This window comes from Grampus griseus (assembly GCF_964374135.1).
Source record: "Grampus griseus genome assembly, chromosome: X".
Classification (NCBI taxonomy): domain Eukaryota; kingdom Metazoa; phylum Chordata; class Mammalia; order Artiodactyla; family Delphinidae; genus Grampus; species Grampus griseus.
Genome location: NC_138999.1, coordinates 112790669 through 112809153, shown reverse-complemented (window position 1 = coordinate 112809153; position 18485 = coordinate 112790669). Strand labels below are relative to the sequence as shown.

The 18485-nt window shown below is 42.0% G+C and overlaps 1 protein-coding gene across 2 annotated transcripts in view; it reads left to right on the top strand.

Annotated features, from left to right (window-relative positions):
- The window catches only part of FRMD7 (FERM domain containing 7), a gene marked incomplete at both ends in the record, with an annotated part of 55054 nt that overhangs the window by 21677 nt on the left and 14892 nt on the right, over positions 1-18485 (top strand). Inside the window, 4 exons of one of the 2 annotated variants that reach the window (XM_082680866.1) lie at positions 9510-9614; positions 10420-10462; positions 12514-12547; positions 15401-15498. In XM_082680866.1, coding sequence (XP_082536992.1) covers positions 9510-9614; positions 10420-10462; positions 12514-12547; positions 15401-15498 — 280 coding nt within the window. Of the gene's footprint in view, positions 1-9509; positions 9615-10419; positions 10463-12468; positions 12548-15400; positions 15499-18485 lie in introns of both variants that reach the window. The other variant, XM_082680865.1, reaches the window with a different exon arrangement.

Genomic DNA, 18485 nt, shown 5'->3' with positions numbered 1-18485 from the left:
ATATTTTTTTAAAAGATTTTCTGTTCAGCCAGCAGAGATTCTCCATAGTAACCCTGATACATTGGGTTTCATGGCCTCTTATTAAGTAGACATTTTAAAAGGAATTATTGTTTAATGGCTTCTTTATAGAGTTTCTGTGAAATTCACAACCTGTCAGAACAGAGTGGCCTCCAACCTGCTCACAGCCTTGCTGGGCAACATAGTGAACACTTTATAAACGGAGTAAAACTGATTCTAGAAAGAAGAGTCAGGAATGTAGAACAATCAAGGAAAGGGAGGCTAAAGAAGGAGAAACATTGGAATAATAAGCAGAAGAAGAGCAAGGTGAGTTAACAGTACAGTCGAAAGTTGAGAAAAGATGGTAAAGAAATAAAACAGTGAACATGAAAGGAAAGAGTGAATCTAAGAAACAAGTTTAGGTGTTTTTCTCTTTTTGTTGTCCTTCATACACCTAGATATTAGTTTTCCCTTTATATTTAAGGACAGTCCGGTGTAATAAAATGAGCCCATTACTGGAGGCCAGAAGACCTGGGTTCCAATCCCAGATCTGCTATTAACCTGCTGGAAGATCTTGGGCAAGTCTCTTCCCTTGTCTGGATCTAAATCTCCCCACTTATAAAATGAAGGGCCCGGATTATATGACATTGAATGATCTCTGTTGTGTCCTGAATGTCTCAGATTGATAGATATGCACAGAATGTTTTATCAACCTGAAGTTTAAAAGAAAAGGCCGACTACCATTTGGAAGCTGGTTGTGCATCACACACAGCACGTGGATTTAGTGCTAAAGCATTAAGTGGAAACAAACAATTATAATTGTTTTAATTACCCGAGTAGCTAGTAATTTCGACAGGACTTGGGAGCACTGGCTTGAGAATGCCATTATTACACTGTCACTTTTGAACAGCTTTTCCAATGTAGGCATGGTAATTTCAATGTCCCAGGAGTGGGGGCAAGATTGCTATTAGGGTGGTAATCGTGTTTTGTTCTGTTTTTTTCTTTTTTCTTTCCTTAGTATGAAGAGCAATTCTGAGCAAGGAGAGTCTCTTAGACACATTCCAGCAAAGCGTATGAATCAGATGGAACATGTCCAGATCATTGCCAAACCAACCTAAGGCCTCAGGCAGTAATACATCATTCCCTTAGAGCTTGAAAAGGGTATCTGCTAGGAAGTATCATCTATCAGGGCCTAGACGAGCTCTCTGACTCCCGAGTTCCCTTCTGAACTTAGTTTAATCAGTATCAACATGGCTGCAGATAAAGAGGGTGGTATATAGGTATAACTGAATCACTTTGCTGTACAGCAGAAATGAACACAACATTGTAAATCAACTCTACTTCAATAGGAAAAAAAGGGGCGGGTGGTCAGTCAGCTGCTCAGGTTGATCCTTCAGGACTCCCCTAGGACAGCCACGTGGGCCGGAAATCTTTCTGAGCTGTTAATCTTAAGCAACTTTAAGCCTTCCATCAATCACACAGGCAGTACTTTGAACTGCTTTATGTTTTCAGAAATAAAATAAAAACCAGTTGTAATTTGGTGTGAATTTCACACGTGCACAAGCAACTACAAGGCTTGTTCTCTCTGCTTACCACCACCAGGAAGTCTTAAGTACCCATTTAAACTGTTCTTCCCTCCGGGGTTTATTGCTGAGTCCTCTGGGCTCTGGGGAAAGGGCCTCCCTCGACATCCTACTTATTCTTTGTTCTTTGATGTGTCTAACTGCACCTTGCTCTCTACCAGATGCTGAAAGACTAGACTGCCTGCAGAGAGGGCTCCATTTTAGAATGAACTGCAGCTACCTGGTAATTAGCCTCTCACCACTCTCAGCAGTTCTCTTTTTACCAGGAGTTGAACCCCCAGGAGGGTTATAGCTTGGCCAGTAATTTCTTCTGCCCTGCCCCAAAGGAGCTCTGTTTCCTAGTTCCCCGGGTCGTTTACACAGTGTAAATTTTGAAAGTATGTCCAACTTCGTTTTTAGAAAACTGGTTGCATCTGACTATATTGGTAGATGAATAAGATATGTGTCGGATTTTTGCTGTTGTTTGTTGCAATGTCAGGATATTTGCATTAAAATATTTTTTTAATTTATTTATTTTTGGTTGCGTTGGGTCTTCGTTGCTGCGTGGGCTTTCTCTAGTTGCAGTGAGCAGGGGCTGCTCTTCGTTGCGGTGCACGGGCTCTAGGCACACAGGATTCAGCAGTTCTGGCACGCGGGTTCGGTAGTTGTGGCACATGGGCTTAGTTGCTCCACAGCATGTGGGATCTTCCCGGACTAGGGATGGAACCCTTGTCCCCTGCATTGGCAGGCGGAGTCTTAACCACTCTGCTACCAGGGAAGCCCCAGGATATTTGCACTTTTAATGAAAAGTGAAACAGCCCTTTAAAAGGAGCAGTCCCAGGGTTTAACACTTAAAGGGTTCTGAGGTTTCTGGATGTAGCCTGCAGACAACAGGAATGGAGGAAGACTTACATTCCTTCAGAAAGGTCCAAACTCTGTAAATGAAGTGTGTGCCTATTGCTGCTTACAAACAGAGAGCTGGATGGAGGTGAGGGAGTGTAGACCAAGATGCAGAACAAGATTTCTGCATCTTGGTCTACACTTTCTACAAGATTTCTGCCCATCTTGGTGAGGCTCCTGCTCAGTGTCCCTGTATCTCCCTCGCTCCTTTAGGAACACCACACTGCTTACAATCGAGTTGTTCACACCCTGTTTTCTAATCTCTGCCTCTGACACCCTTCTCTTTTCCTCCTCTTCACCTGGCTAATTCCAACTCTTGCATCCTATCTTGGATTAGGTGTCCCCACTGTTAAGAATCCATTATGCAGGGACTTCCCTGGTGGTTCAGTGGTTAAGAATTCGCCTGCCAATGCAGGGGACACGGGTTCGAGCCCTGGTCCGGGAAGATCCCACATGCCACGGAGCAACTAATCCCGTGCACCACAACTACTGAGCCTGCGCTCTAGAGCCTTCAAGCCACAACTACTGAAGCCCACACACCTGGAGCCTGTGCTCTGCAACAAGGGAAGCCACAGCAATGAGAAGCCCGTGCACCGCATCAAAGAGTAACCCCTGAGTGGCAATGGAGACCAAATGTAGCCCTCCAAAAAATTATTTAATTAATTAATTTTTAAAAAAAGAATCCATGTACTATACCCTCACCCACATTTCTGGGTTAGGTGCCCTTTGGGTGTGATATCACATTAACCCCTGCATACAAGCTTAAAAGCACACTTAGTCCCAACCACTGCGATCACCTGTTGACGTGCCTGCCTTTCCTGCCAGCCTATGTATTCCTTGGTGGTAATGCCTGGGTCTTGTTCACCTCGGTATCCCTGCAGTTCAGGAAAGTACCTGGCACAGAACAGGCACTCAGTATTGTGTGTTGAATTGAAGGGGTTGTAGAAAGTGTCACAAAAGAGTAAAGGCATATACAGGAGGAAAAGGGCAAACGCATCAAAAGTAAGCCTGGAGTTTGCACAGGGGGAAATTACAACAGGAAAACAAAGAGAACTGAAAAAAGAGAATAAAGAATGGAGAAAAAACATGTTAAAGGAGAGGGATTGACTTTTAAAATGTTTATTAGGGAGAAGGTTAAGACTGGTGAAGCAGTTCTCTGTCCCTGTTTTTTTGTGTGGTTGTTACGGTTGAGCCTTACCTATAAAAATACGGAACCAGGGTTAACATGACTGAAGGGTACCTCATTCACTTGCTACTGGAGGAATGATCATCAGACACCGGTTTCTATGAGGGGAAACTAATAGTCATGTCTCTGATTCTTAATATTCCAGATTTTGAATATTCAAATAAATGCTGCCGTTGTCAAAACAGACCCCCTGGAGTGGTCCAAATACAAATAACTAGGTGACCATACATCAGAGTTTGTCCAGGACAGTCCTGGTTTACACCTATTGTGACAATATAACAATTACTAGTGCCCTGTCAACTCTCAAAACCGTCCCAATTTGGATGATAAATTATATAGTCGCCCTATAAACAGTCAACATTTCTTGAGCTCTTCCTTTGGACCAGATACTGTGTAAAGTACTTGACAAGAATAGTCTCATTAGATGCTCGCTATGACCCTTCTTTAAAATGGAGATGCCATTCACATGCCAGAAGATTCATCCTTTAAAAGTGTACAATTCAGTGGTTTTTAGTATATTCATTGTTGTACAACCATCACAACTATCTAATTCCAGAATATATGCATCCTCCCCAAAAGAAGCCCCATACTAGTTAATAGTCACCCCCTATTCCCCTCTCCCCCCAGTCTCTGACCACCACCAATCTGTTTTCTGTCTCTATAGATTTGCCTGTTCTGGACATTTCATATAAATAGAATCATATAATATGTGACCCTTCTGTGTTTGACAGTCTTATTTTGCAACTGAAGAAGCAAAGGTTCAGAGAGATTAAATAGTCTGCCCAAGATTACCCCTCTAGCAGGTAGACAGGTCAGAACTAGAGCCAGCTGTGTCTGGCTTCAGAGCCCACATTCTTAGCCACCGTGATGTGCTGCCTTCTCCTGTGTATTGCAGGTACTCAGCACATTTTGGAACTCCTTTTTGGCCTTCTGTAACTGGGCACATTGCTTCCAAAATGACTCACAAATCTTCATTATTTGAGAGTGGATTTCGTGTTTGGAAAGAGTCAAAAGTCATAAAGAGCAAGTATGATAACTAAAGTGGGCTATCAAGTTGGGTCATTGCTATGGACTGAATTGTATCCCCCCAACCCAGATTCATATGTTGAACCTCTAACCCCACTCCCCATGTGATTAATCTGACTGTATTTGGAGATAGGACTTTTAGGAAGTAATTAAGGTTGAATGAGGTCATAAGGGTGGGGCCCTAACCTGATAGGACAGATGGCTTTATAAAACAGGAAGAGACAGGTCTCTCTCTCTCTCTCTCTCTCTGCTATTTTGTTGTCGTCACCGGAGTTTATATAGTCATATTTTGGGATTCAAAAATGAGGCATAACCATAAAATCAGAAGAATGGGTGATTATTATCTGTGACTTCAAAAACAGTTTCCTGAGGGGAGCATGAGAAATATTTTGAATGTGGGAATCAGCACTGGAAACAGGAGAAGCATCTATAAGACTCTTTAATTTTCCTTATATTTGTTATATTTTCCAGAGAAACACAATACACATTATAAAATTAAAATGGCCTATCATGCTACTGTTAATAATACGCTGTTGTTCCAGCTTATCCTTTTCTGAAACCTTAATTCTGTAGCCTACATTCTTTTGAAGTACACAGTCATTATGTGGATGCATTAGAATCTCTGTTATCTAATGTGATCAAAGGTGATTGTTGATCAGTTAATTGATCAAATTTGCCAAAGCAGAAAATCATAATAAATACATACATTTACACACAAACACCTTAAACTTCTTACTTCAACATAAAACGTATACATTTATATTCATATGCCAAGCTTTTGATGCAGGGTCAAGGGCATTTTGAGTAAGGACTTCTGATCGGTGTTTCCATTTTTCTTCTCTGACTTATACGCATAAGGCATCATCTATGATTTCCAGTATTTGTTCATTTAATGTGGAAAAATTTGAGTACAGAATCCTTCCAGATTTTATCCCCCAATATTTTACTGCTGTCCTACCCAAAACTAATTTGACAGCACATTTTGGGGGATTTCCCCCTTATTGATTTTTTTTCAATTTGGTTTTCATAGAAACTACTCTTGCTATTAGTGATCATGATTCTTGTGATATACATACAATATAATTAAATTGTATAATTACAATAATAAGTAGAATTGTCAAAATATGTTCAAGAAAATAATTATTATCAAGCCTGAGACTCAGTCAATGGATGTAGAAGTGCAAAGTCATATTAGCTTACTAGCCATGAGCTTTCATCATGACTTAGGCATCTGTCAATGTTTTAAAGGGGGAATGGAAAGCATTCTCTGTGCGTTGTTGAATTAAAGTTTATTAAGAGAGTTTCTACTGTCCCTGTTCATTTAAAAAAAGAATCCAGATATGTACAAACTAAAAAGGTAAGGTTCCCTTTAATCTAAACCCCTCTCCAGGAATAATGTTGTTAACAGGTTGGTATGTATTCTTCCAGACTCTTCTCTCTATATATCTATAAATATATGTGTGTATTACTTATGTCTTGTGATGTGCCAGGCATAGTACTAAGGCCTTGATGTGAATTATCTTGATTAATCCACACAACGACTCTGTAACATAATACTATTATTATCTCCATTTTACAGATGAGTAAACCAAGGCTCAGAACGGTTCAGTAATTTGCCGTAGGTCACATAGTAACTAATTTGTTCTTCCTCTTGAGAGGACTGTCCTGCTAATGCACATGAATCAAGTTAAATGTTCGGATCCATTCATCTATTTATTCAGTAAACATTTATGGAATGTCCACTCTTTTCCAATCACTGTATATAATGCCAGGTACTCAGACACATGGTTTCTGTCTTCAGGTACCTGGAAAAGGGAGATCAATCTGTGAGCTAAAACATTTGCCCCAATTCATCCAGTTAGTAAGTGGGTAGAGCAGGATTACAATACAGGCTTGTTTTAATAAACTGTTATATGACAGCCCTATGTGCATAGAAGATTTGATGGGCTGTTTTTTGGAAACGGTCACCTTGAATATTTATTGTTTCCGTGAGAAGATGAGTTTGGAGCCCCAAGAAATCAGTGTCCAATGGTTAAGACCGAGCTTGTAAGCTGAAGATTATAAACACAAGTTCTGAAAAGTTTTAAATTATATGTGTGTGTGTGATTTTTTTAAAGGCAAACACTGCTCTACTGTAATCCAAGGGAGATGAATATAAGACAGGGTTCAGGATTGGAGTTCCAATTCCTTGAGTGGGAGGCCCGGTGATAAATAATTTAGATCCACTAAGGAGCTTGATTAGAATGTTGAAAAGTGTCAGCTTAAACAAGAACAAGCAATGGAAAAGAGAATCAGAAGTCCAGAAAAGAGAAAATAGGAAAGTTGTATATAGAGATATTATGAGAAAAATAATCATAACATACAAGTTGAAGAATTGGTTGAAAAAAATTAAAGGCTGCATGTTAAGACAGAACCAAGACCTTACCTATTGTGCAATACATTCCACTAGGCTGGCCAATTTCAACGTACACTATGGAGGGTTGAAGGGAAATGCCTCTCCCGGAGATGTGGGTAGAGAGCTTGAGCCACATGAGCTCCTGACCTCCTAATGCACAAATGCCAAAGGCTTTTAGAGCCAGTTGGCAAGATGTACAGGGGTGGACGAATCAGGGGATTATTCTTATAAACATGGTATGGGATCTTACAGAAAGGAGCAAAAAGGCAGCCTGGATTGGAAACCTTACAGGGATGGCTATATATTCTTTGTGACTGCAGAAACATTTAAATATACAAACACATGGAATGTGGCAGCATTAATGGCGATGATTAAGCACCCCAATGGTAAAAAAAAAAAGAAAGAAAAAATGAGGAGGAGAAAGGAAAATCTTGAGTTTCTTAAATTGTTTGCAAAGAAACTGGAGTCTATGACGGAATTTGGTCCTCATGACTGAAACGTTTCTTTGGTGTTGGAAAAAGTATTGCTGTCATCTCTCTCTCTCTTTAGAAAATTTTTTAATTCATAATAAAAATCCCATAACAGCTCCTTGTCTGGAGGACTTTGAAAATAGCAGCGATTTCATTTGTCTGGAATGGTCTGTGTCAGGACTTGCCCTAGGCAAGGTTGCCACATAGGCAGAAGCGCCCCCTCCCTCCTCCCTCCCAGACACCCCCTCCCCCACTGCCCCCTAATGCCCTTCAAGCCCCCGAACCCCACCATGGGCTGACCCCTTTTTCCTGGATCACAGCTCCAATGTGACTCCCCACATAAAATCAAACCCCCTTTCCCTCAGCCCTCTCTCCAGGCACTAAGGATGCAGTAGCTTTCACCCTCTGCATCCTATTTGCATTTAAAAATAGGACCCTGGTTAACCCTCATGGATCTCAGTTGATGGAGCTTTGGACTACGAAACCAAGTGGAGAGAAGTCCAAGGGAGAGGGGAGCATTTGGGGTCGTTGGGGGAAGGGGATGGGGGAGGTCGCCTTCCTGGAAGCTATTAAATACCAGATGTGGGTTCTGTTCCGTGTGGGACTGCCTTGAGGGAGAGGGTGGGGTGTGGGAGGAGGGTGGCTGGACTCTCTGACCTCTCAAGGTTGGCATTAATTCTATGCGTCGGTGATTTCCAACTACATTTCCCTGCACCCAGCTTCCTTTGCAGCACCAGAGGCACCGTGTGACTTGGCTTTAACTAGGGGTTTTCAGCAGCGTGTCTTTGTGCCTATCAGCTAGGGCCCAATTTTCCCATCACCGTCCTCCCTGCAACTGCAACCCTCGGCCTCAGCAATGCTGGCTGAAGATCAGCTCCAGCCCCACTCAGCTCATAGAGATTTTCACAGAGAGCTCTTCACAGCTCCTATTCTCAGAGAAGCCTGAAAAAGGGACTGTTTTGTGCTCCCAGTGTATGCGGGCTTTATGAAGAAAAAAAAATATGTGTGGCCTTATGTGAAAGGAGTATGCTAGATGCAGTTATGATGGGAAAAGCTGTAGAATGAAATCTCCTCGTGGAGCTCGGAGGAGGAAGTTGGTCAATTTCATGTTGGATCAACCAACATTCAAGACCCCTAGTATGTGGCAGGCTCTGAGTTAGACCTGGTGAGTAACAAGACAATTAAAGCAAGGCCCCTGCTATGAAGGAATTCAGTCTAACGGGGAACATAGACATCCCGTGTGAGAAGTGCCATGTTTGAGGTAAGCAAGAGTGTTTGGGAGCACGGAGGTTGCCCTTGGCTCCAAAGGTCTCCCGGGGAGTGGCATCTGAGCTGAGTAGGAGGAAGCCAAAGCAAAGAAAGGTGGGAAGGGCGTTCTGTGTAGAAGGAATGACATGAGCAGAGGCATGGAGACATGAATTTACTTGACGTGTGGGGAAACATGAGCAGGCTGCGATTATTAGAAAGGAAGGGGGAAGGGAAAGTGATGAGGCTGGAGGGGCAGGCAGGGCCACATGAGGGAAAGGGCCCAGCCTTCCTGCTAAGGAGTAGAGACTTTATCCTGAAGGGAGCCACTGAAGGATTTTAAGCAGGTCAGATTTGCATCTTGATTAAACTATCTGTCAATTTGGGGAAAATCTTTCAAATTGCCTGTGGGATGAATTGATGAAAGAATTCCACTGAAAGGGTAGATTTGCAGATCTAGCCATGCGTAGTTAAGTGCAAGGCTGTCTTTTTCCAAGAGGGTTTGTCATTAATCTGAGGCTTTTAAAGAGGTACCGCTAAAACAATCTACAGATAGATGCATGTATTTGTGTGGAAAACTCAACAACATTTGGGAGGATACAGGGCCTGAAAACAGTGTTTAAAGGAAACTGAAGAGAGTCTAGTTGCTTCTACCCTTTACTCCACACTACAGCAACAATATCAGCTTAGGATTGCAAACTGTGCTACGGTCTCTTTGTTTTGTTTAGCAAAAGTCATCCGGGAAGGCGCTGTTTAACCTGAGTTGCAGCCATCTAAATCTTGCTGAAAAGGAATATTTTGGATTAGAATTCTGTAGCCATTCTGGAAATAATGTAAGTTGGTTTCATTATAGGTTCTTTGTGTCTAGAATTGCTTCTAAATGCAGCTTGCAGCTAGATATGCAGGGCTCAAACCCCCAACTGCAAAAGGAAAAACCATTTAAACCCTTGCAAAATGAGTGGATTTAACAACTATTTCCCCTCCTTGTCTATTAAAAGTCACCTCAGTTTGCCAAGCACAAACTCTTCCACCCTCTGCTCCTCTTTTGCCACTGTGTGAAGAGGTCTCTGTGCTTTATTCTGACTTTCCAGAGGCTGGACCTCAACCTCCAAACTGAAGACTCCTAACCTCACCAGTAGTATTCGGGAATGCTCTTTGCCCCTCTCTCACATCCTAACATTCCCGATGTTCTGCCCGCTGTGTTCTGCCTTGGTGGATCTGTTATCTGGCTCCTTCCCAGAAAGGCTCATTATGACTATTAAGCTGGCATTTGGGGGCTGTAGGATTCAAATGTGGAGCCATGTGCCTTCATTAGTCTTTGTGGCAACTAATGAGCCTTGTATATGACACCTCTGTCATTCTCCTGAGGCAGGGAGCAGTGACTCAAATGTCAACAGCAAGAGTTTATAGATCATCAATGTGCACTGTCATTGGGAAAATAGAAGGGGACAGATTGAGTGTGGTGGAAGCACAGCATTTCTTTGACGTTGCTATTTCTTACTATCTTTAGAAGTCTAAAGAGTCTTGACATTTGTTTGTTTCATGTTGACTTTAATCTGCTATCAAAAAAAAACCCAAAAAACAAAAAGCTATACTCAGTGCCATGTTCTACCAATTCCTTCATTAATGTTATTACAGGTCTGGTTGGAACTTCTGAAGTCCATTACAAAGCAAGTAAAAAGTAAGTATGGAAAATCACTTAAGGAATAGAATTCCCAGTTACAACTTGAAAATATTTCAACAATACCACACTGTTCCTCGCCTTAATATAAGCGGAGAAAAGGACTTTGATGTATTGTTTTAATCCTTCATCCATCCAGTAAATTTAGCAATTTAAAAAAATCATTTTAACTTTGCCCAAGATGAGGAAAATCAGGCTGCTGGATCTTTGAGTAAATTTCGAGAACCCTGGTAATGACAGCGCTCTGTGGATTGGCTCTAGGAATACATCTCTGAGTCTAGACCTGTAAATCTTCGAGCATCCTTGATGTCAAGCAGCAATGCCATTCACCTTCTTCCAGGAGGTGTTTCAGTTTTATCCCATCACATTGTCCATCCATTTCAGGTCATATTTGAGTGCCTACTATGCATGAAATATTCCCCCGAACCCTATATGTCACAATCTAGTGTGGTGGTTCTTAACTTTCAGTGTGTATTAGGATCACGGGCCGGGAGGAGGGGGCAGTTCTTGTTAAAATGCATATTGCTGGGCCTCATCCCCGAGTTTGGGGGCAGCAACCTGCATTTTTAACAAATTCCATAGCTGCTTCCGCTGCAGGTGGATTTCAGTCCACACTTTGGGAAAGGCTGTTTCGTGTCACTTCCCCCTCCTGCTCTCTACGTGTTGGTGTCTCCCACAGTTCTGTCTTTTCCCACTACGTATTGATAATCTGTCACATCATCCCAACAGCTTCCCAACTGACTCCCCCCAATCCATCATGTACACTACTCCCAAAGGGAACTATTGCAAATACAAACCTGACCACATCAGTCTCCTGCTTAAAAATGCTTCCATGACTCCCTATTGTCCTTAGAATAAAGTCCAAACTCTTTAACATGATCCTCAAAGCATCGGACTCTGCCTGACTTTTCAGCCTTTACCTCTGCCTCTGACCACTTCATACTCCTACCTCTCCTAATTTGAACAAAACTAACTTCAGGTGTAGGCTTCTCAGATAAAATAGAAGTTGCCCAACTATATTAGAATTTCAGATCAACAAAGACTAATTTCTTTGTGTAAGTATGTCCCAAGCAATCATTGTATATCTGAAATTCAAATTTAACTGGGAGTTCTATATTTTTATCTGCTAAATCTGGCAGCCCTACTCAGATGTCAGCTCTTCCAGGAAGCCTTCCTTGACCTCCTCCAAACTCTTTTCTCCCTCTTGTGCTTACCCAGTACTCGGGGCTTATAACACTTTGTGGTTCTGTGATTGTCTGTCTAGGTGTCTGCCTCTTCTACCAACCTTTGAGTGCTTAACTGTATTTTCATTTCCAGGAGCCTCTAGTACAATGCTTAGCATACAATAGGCACTCAACATATATTTACTGAATCAATGGTGTTAATGCTGCATGTGTGTATTTGCTTTTGATACAGAAAGCTTCTTATTTTCAAATGCAAGTAGGAGTGAAGGCAAGTAGATATGTTTTCTTCATGTAGATTTTAAGATACACAGAGGCCTCAGTCCCTACTACTTCTAGTTCCCTTTATGAATCCTTGAGCCAGCTGATATTCACCTGCCTCTATAGCTGGGCCCTTCTCTCAGCCAGGAATGCAGAATCCCAAGTAGCAAGTGGTATATTTTTCTAAATGGAACACTTCTTAAGAGAGGACACAGTAGGCCCCAAACGAGGCACATCTTTACAAAAAGAAACTCAAAGAAAGAGAAGGGAGGAAGAAGGGCAGGAGAACTTTCCCAACTGTTATCCACATAGAGGCACAATTCAAAAATAGCAACAGCTCACAAATGTGAAAAATTGAAATTTAAATGAAAAGTCTGTGAGAGGGAGTGCTGGGGAGAGGAGGGAAGAGGAGAGGGGAGTGTGTGTGTGTGTGTGTGTGTGTGTGTGTGTGTGTGTGTGTGTGAGAGAGAGAGAGAGAGAGAGAGAGAGAGAGAGAGAGAGAGAAGCCCTGTAACTGTTGTGATGGACATTTAAATAAAACTTATGGAGATATTGTGTTTTAAGATCCTAAGGAGGTTGTTTTCAAATTTATGGTGAAATTTTTCCCAGTGGACCCTGGACATCTGCGAGAAGAGCTTACAAGGTATAGTACTTGCATGATGTTACTTAATCATTATTATCCATTTATCAGGGAATGGGCTCCTAGCCTTCTTTGGAAGGCTTGGGTCTCAGTCACTCTGGGAGATCGTAAGAAGTTGGTGAGAAGGACGACCTGGCTGGTCCCCAGGGTTAATCTTCCAAAGGATAGGGACTTCAGGGAGAAGGAAGGGTGGTGTTCTTAAAGTGGTAACCAGCCTGGGCGCCCACTTGGGGGTTAAGGCATTAACTACTACAACAGTTAGAGTGTTTGCCTTCATTGCATCTGTGTTCTAATCAGAGGGCAGCTTGACAGCTAAGTTCCCTGCATACTGAAAACGGCTGTGTGCACATGTGTGTGTGCACGTTTGTGTGTGTGTATATCCCATAGGTAGAAAGTGATGATGACATACACTTATAAAACCTTTTTGAAAGTAGAGAAGTAAAAAATAATTTAATAAATTATTTTGCATAATTATAAATTATTGATATTTTATTATAATTATTAATAATTACAATAATAATTATTAATAATTTATATAAGTAAAATATTTGTATACTTACAAAAAAGTAAAAAGTATAAAACATTTTAAAGTATTTTTATATTTATAAAAATGCCCTTTAAAATGACCATGTAAACCTACTTCTTCAAAAATACTTTGTCAACATAACACTCCCCAAACCTTACTCTGCTTTCTAGACTTTAGACTCCAGACTTCTACACATAGAAGGGATGTAAGAGATAATCTAGTCCAGACCTTTTGGTTTACAGATGCAGAAACTGGTCCTGGGAACTAGAGTGACTTGATCAAGGTCACAGCGTGTTGGCAATTATTCTACCTGAAATATTCCCCATCATGGTTCATGGCCAATTTTTCTTCACCCTTTTTGTAAAATGGGGGGGTTCTTTTCTGAGGGGTCTTTGTAGAAGTCACTTTAAAAAAGTCAGTCTCGGGCTTCCCCGGTGACGCAGTGGTTGAGAGCCCGCCTGCCAATGCAGGGGATGCGGGTTCGTGCCCCGGTCCGGGAAGACCCCACATGCCGCGGAGCGGCTGGGCCCGTGAGCCTTGGCCGCTGAGCCTGCGCGTCCGGAGCCTGTTCTCCGCAATGGGAGAGGCCACAACAGTGAGAGGCCCACATACCGCAAAACAAAAAACAAACAAACAAAAAAAAAAGGTCAGTCTCTCTCTCTCTCCCAATCCTCTCCAAATTTGTGAGTTGTAGGCCCTTTTCCCAGATAACTTGATGTCTTGGTATCTCTATCAGTTTGCCTTTGCTAACTCATTTCAGTCGAGTCTCAAATTGTAACCAATTTTGATGGAGATAAACTTTCTCTGGGAAAAAAAAAAAGAATGAGAAAATCAATGTGATGATAAATGATTCATCAGCTGTTCAGAGGAAGGATTTGGTATTTGCAGCAGGCAGCTGCCTTCTTAACAGCAAGGAATGTGTCAAATGACAAGAAGGTTACTTTCTTTCTTGCTAGGAGTAAAATGAAATTCACGTCCCCTTTAGCAATTGAGGCTGATTATTCCCATTTACATCTATATTTGAAAGCAGGTAATGGCAACGGTTAGACTTCCTTTATTTTTTCCCCATTGGTCCATTTGAGAATACTTAACTGTAGTTGACTTTACAAGGATGCCTTGATTGGAGCCACTACGTGAGTTTCTCAGAGTGGTGTGCAAATATAACTTTTCTAATGAATCATTTCTAATCCGTTAAGAGAGATCACAATTTGAAGGATTATAATGAATGGCTTTGTAAATTAAATAATCACCTACTAATTTACCTGTTTTTTCCCAGTCTGCATTTTCATCTATCACGTGCAATTAATTCTGGTTCACCACATTGCTGTCAAGTCTTAATTGGTTTAAAAAAAATCTAGACAGAACTTTATTCAGAAAATTACATCTTATTTAGGGAAATGCCCACAGTAGATAGTAAATGTTTTAATATATAAAATAAAACTTTGGAACCAATTTTGAACCAAGAAGGAACATAGTCGGCAGTAGAATCTTAATTATACACATCTTTTCAAAAGTTGATTGCCTTTGATAAGGGCTTAAAAGTGTGGGACAAATGCCATCTGTTTTGCAAAGTTCTGGATACCAATGTGTACTTTATGGGTCCCTGATTATCGGTAGGAAAAAGGGTAGTCTGGCTTCATTCCATTCAATACACAGTAATCCCATACCTGCTCTGTGCAAAGGGCTAGGCTGGGCTCTGGTGATACGGAGACGGTGGTCCAGGTGAAGGGGCAGAATCACGGCCTCAAGTTCTTGATTTCTGAAATACAGTCTTTTGGATAGGAGGCAGCCTGGAATTGAGAGGCAGACCTGAGGTCTTGCCACAGTTTCACTGTCTTGGGGTGATATGACTCTGCCCAAATCGCCTAACCTCTGTCTTTCCGTAATTGGAACATGTGGTGAGGATGCCAGCCTTCTAAGTTGTTACGATAGTGAGTATTTGATAGCATTTTGTAAACAGAGCAGTACTGGCCTCCTGAGTAGGCTTATTCTTGCTGAATCTCCCTTTCTCTCTGGCTGGGTATGTGGCTTTGCTACGTGGCAGAAATCACCAGAGGATTGTTGGCCAACTCCCTCAAGTTGGCGGGAGGATTTGGCCGGGGCAATTCCTAATGGCTGTGAGGCCTGCTGAAATGCTGGATCAGCTGAGTTGTGGTCTAGTGCTGGTTAGGGGCCGAAGCAAAGCCTATGCATTACTCACCACCCCCAAAAGGCATCTCCCTGACTGGGGGCACCGTGTCTTTCTTGAAACATCTTGATCTGGGAGAAGGGAAATGCTTCTTTCTTGTTCCTGTTTCTTCCTCAAGAGATTTCCCCCCACTTCTTTGCAGGTATCTTTTTACTCTTCAAATAAAGAAGGATTTGGCTCTGGGAAGGCTTCCATGCAGTGACAACTGTACAGCGTTGATGATATCTCACATCTTACAATGTAAGTAGCAAATGTCGACTTTGGGGCCTATCAGCCAGCTAGAGAACCAGGCAAAGAGGTTGAGCACCCTCAACATCCCTATCATCATGTTAGCGCTTCTCTGTAGAGGAGAGAAAGCCTGGATGAGATATATAGAAATGGCAGGGTCCAGTAGAAAGAGGCTGGTTACTGTAGTCATTGAGATTTGGATTCAAATCCTGTTTGTACGTTCTAACTGTTGTAGCCTTGGGTGAAGTCCCCTCATCTGTCTTTGCCTGAGTTCCCTAGTCTTTAAAAGAGTGACAAGAATGCCTTCTCACAGAGCAGTTATGTAGATTAAAAGTAAATGCTGATTTTCTTCTACCTCCGTCTAACCTTGGCCTCCCACTGCCCCAGGCTTGCTCTCCAGGAGCTGGTCTGGACTAATCTGGGCATGGACTTTGCTAGGCAGGCCCCCACTCCCTCTGCTTGCCCCAGGATCCATTTCTGGTACGTGCTTTCTGCAGCACATTGTCACGTTTAATGTGATTCCCATGTTGCTCTTTATCATGATTCCAGAGAACAAAGCACAGAGTATAGCAGGTGGAGAGAAACTAAAAGGGAAAAAGGCCCCAGGCGTCTATTAGAGTTCCCCATATCCTAGCAGCCAAGTCCTTGGACTAGGCTGAGTAATGTAGGCAGGGAAAAGAGGCCCGGGGAGCAGTGGGGCCTTTCCTGGGAGGGGGTGAAGCTGGGCACGTCAGGCTGCTCCTGTATCCCCGAGGGCAGGATTAAGGCAGCTGGAAATATTATCTCTTCTTCTAGGGCTGGCTGGACTTTCTCTCTCTTCTAGAGAGGCCGTCCAAGAATAGGCTGTTCCTTACTGTTCCTGAAGGATCATAACTTCATTTTTTTGTTTCAAAAGTTCATTTTTGACCTCTATCCATTGCCTTCCTGACAGTCCAGAAATGGTAGATTTCTGATTTCACTGGGAACTCCAGAATGAAGGGCTTGGATAGAGACAGTATATGAATCAGTGTTTACCAAGTGACTCATAAGCGAGACAGGATGAGAGCCCAGGATCTCAGGAAGGCAGTGAGACCAGTAGTTATCAGGGAAGGCTTATGGATGAGATGGCTTTTGCGCTGGGCCTTAAAGTGATGCATAGGAATTGGATATGTAATGATAAGCAGAGAAAACAGAAAAGAAAAAAAGGTGATGGTACAAGAAAAAGTATATACAGAGGATGCAGCTCAAGTACAACTCGAGCATAGGGTCTGTTTAGGAGAGGTGGCAAAAAACTAAGCATCATTTTGAAGGGCCTTGAATGCCAAGGACACTAACTATATGTCCAGTATTGTTCTTGGGGTGGGGTCGGGAGATGGGGTAAGGCAGGTGGAGAAAACAATATTGGAAGACTTATCCTTCTCCGTTAGCTGCCTGTTTAAGGCAGCAGTCAGAGGATTGGGGCTCCCCAGACAGCCTCTGATGGGGGAGCCCAATTTCATTCTTAATAGTTCAACATTATGGATTTGAGCATTCCCTAGTGGCCATTTCAGGCATAGCACAGAACACTTCAGCTTTTCTAGAGGATATTTTGTTTGTCAATAGAAGCTCTTTCCACAGAAAAAAAGCGAAAGTTTCAAGGAGTCAGCTCTTCACAATCCATCCAGGTCAGATTATTTCACTGGTTGCTAAGACAGTGTGCAGAACACAGCCAGGATGCTCATTCGTTTGCTCATTTATTTATTCATCTAATATGTATGTTCTAGGCATTCAAGAACCTCCACATTCTGACCTCATCTGCTTAAATCTCTCTTACACACCCCTCTGGCTCTAGCCAGACTCTTCCTCCCAAATACAGTTTGTACATTCCAAATGAAGCCTCCCTTTTATGAATGCCCTTAGTACAGTAACTCTTCTTTGTCATTCACTCAGCAAATTTTATTAAGTACCTACTACATGCCAGGTACTGGGAACATAGCAGTGAAATAAAAAGATCTTTGCTCTCGTGGAGCTCACATTTTGGCAGTGGAGGACAATCAGACCAAAATAAGGAAATATATAATGTAAGTTTGAAGGTGATAAGTGCACTGGAGAAAATAAAGTATGGAAGGGAGAGAGGGAAATTCGGGGGCTGGGTACTGAATTTTTAAATAAGGTGGTCAGGGTAGGCTTCACTGTGAAGGTGATAGTTAAACAAAACTTGAAGGAGGTAAAAGACCAAGCTATGCAGAAATCTGGTGGAAGGGAGCTCCAGGCAGAGAACATCCAGTGCAAAGGGCCTGAGGTAGGAGCATGCTGGGAGTATTCAAGAAACATTAAGCAGGCTTTGTGGATGGCTGGAACTGAGGGAGAGAGGGAGACAGTAATCATGGAGGGCCTTAAAAGCATATTAAAGACCTAGGACATTACTCTAAATGTGATGGGACGCCAATGTAGCATTTGAAACAGAGGAGTGAAATGATCTGAACTAGGTTTTAACTACATCATGTTGGCTGCTGTGGTGAAAACAGAAATTTGTAGCGAGTAGTAAATAAGCCATAGTGATCTAATGTACAGTATAATAAATATAGACAATAATATTGTACTATAATTATGTAATGTGATAAATATTGCTACAATGGCAACCATATTGCAATCTATAAATGTATCAAAGTAACATACTGTACACCTTAAATTGCTGCAATGTTATATGTCAAATTTATTCAATTTTTAAAAATGAGAGAAAATAGACTTTATGAGGGATGGTGGAAGTGGGGAGACAAGATAACAGACGACAGCAGGAGAGAGAGAGATGATGGTAATTTGGACCAGCGTGGTAACAGTGAAGGTGCTCACACCACATGCTACCTTCTATCACTAATGATATTTACTCATTTGTATGTCATAGGTCTCTTCCTAGATTGTTATAGTCCTGCATGGAGAGAATGTTCCTATGTTCCTATGTTCCTATGTTTTCCTTAGGGTCAACGTAAGGTCTTGTGCTTAATACTTGTGCTTAATAAAGAGAAAGATTGGTGTGTGTG